Genomic DNA, 642 nt, shown 5'->3' with positions numbered 1-642 from the left:
TGCCAGGTGCTGTTCTTCCTCATCGGTGCCTTTTTTTTCTCGCACCCTTACCCGGAGAAGTGGTTCCCTGGGAAATGCCACTTCTTTGGGCAGAGCCATCAGATTTTTCACGTCTGCTTGTTCCTCTGCACGCTGGCGCAGATCGAGGCGGTCGTGTTGGACTACGAGTCCAGGCGACAGATCTATTCCACTCTCCAGGGCGATTTGGCACACAACTTCTCTGCCCTGTGCCTCTTCACCGTGACCTGCTCTGTCCTCACAGCTGCTTACATGGCCCGGAAGGTGAAGAACCAGCTGAGCTTCAAGGAAGAGTAAGAGCCCTGAAGGAGAATAGGGGAGCTCACCTGTATCGCTGAGCTGCAGCCGGCAACGCCCGCGTGAACCTGGCCCCAAACTTTGAGAAGAGGAATGAAATGCTTTGCAAACTGTGACTTGTCAGCCCTCTCTGTTGGGAGGGGAAGTCAAAGCTGCTTTTTATGCTTTTTGTTTTTTTTAAAAAATTCAGAATTAGTTCCAGCTTGCTCTTAAAATGGTACACAGGTTTAATTCGTGTGTCTGAATAAACGGTTGGAACACAACGTTGTTAGCGCTGCAGCCTTCAGCCCTCGCAGCGCTGGGCTGGGAAGGGTTCTTGGAAGCTGC

At 51.7% G+C, this 642-nt stretch overlaps 1 protein-coding gene across 1 annotated transcript; it reads left to right on the top strand.

The window, feature by feature from the left end:
- Positions 1–57: 57 nt before the first annotated feature.
- Positions 58–315, top strand: LOC104273287 (membrane progestin receptor alpha-B-like; the record flags this gene model as incomplete). Its single annotated transcript, XM_009868560.1, has 1 exon — positions 58–315. A coding segment is annotated over one exon (258 nt), but the record flags the coding sequence as incomplete, so codon positions are not given.
- Positions 316–642: the final 327 nt, after the last annotated feature.

Source organism: Apaloderma vittatum, unplaced genomic scaffold (genome assembly GCF_000703405.1).
Source record: "Apaloderma vittatum isolate BGI_N311 unplaced genomic scaffold, ASM70340v1 scaffold41084, whole genome shotgun sequence".
Classification (NCBI taxonomy): Eukaryota; Metazoa; Chordata; class Aves; order Trogoniformes; family Trogonidae; genus Apaloderma; species Apaloderma vittatum.
Note: the sequence above shows the minus strand (reverse complement) of the source record. Positions and strands in the feature narration are given on the sequence as shown.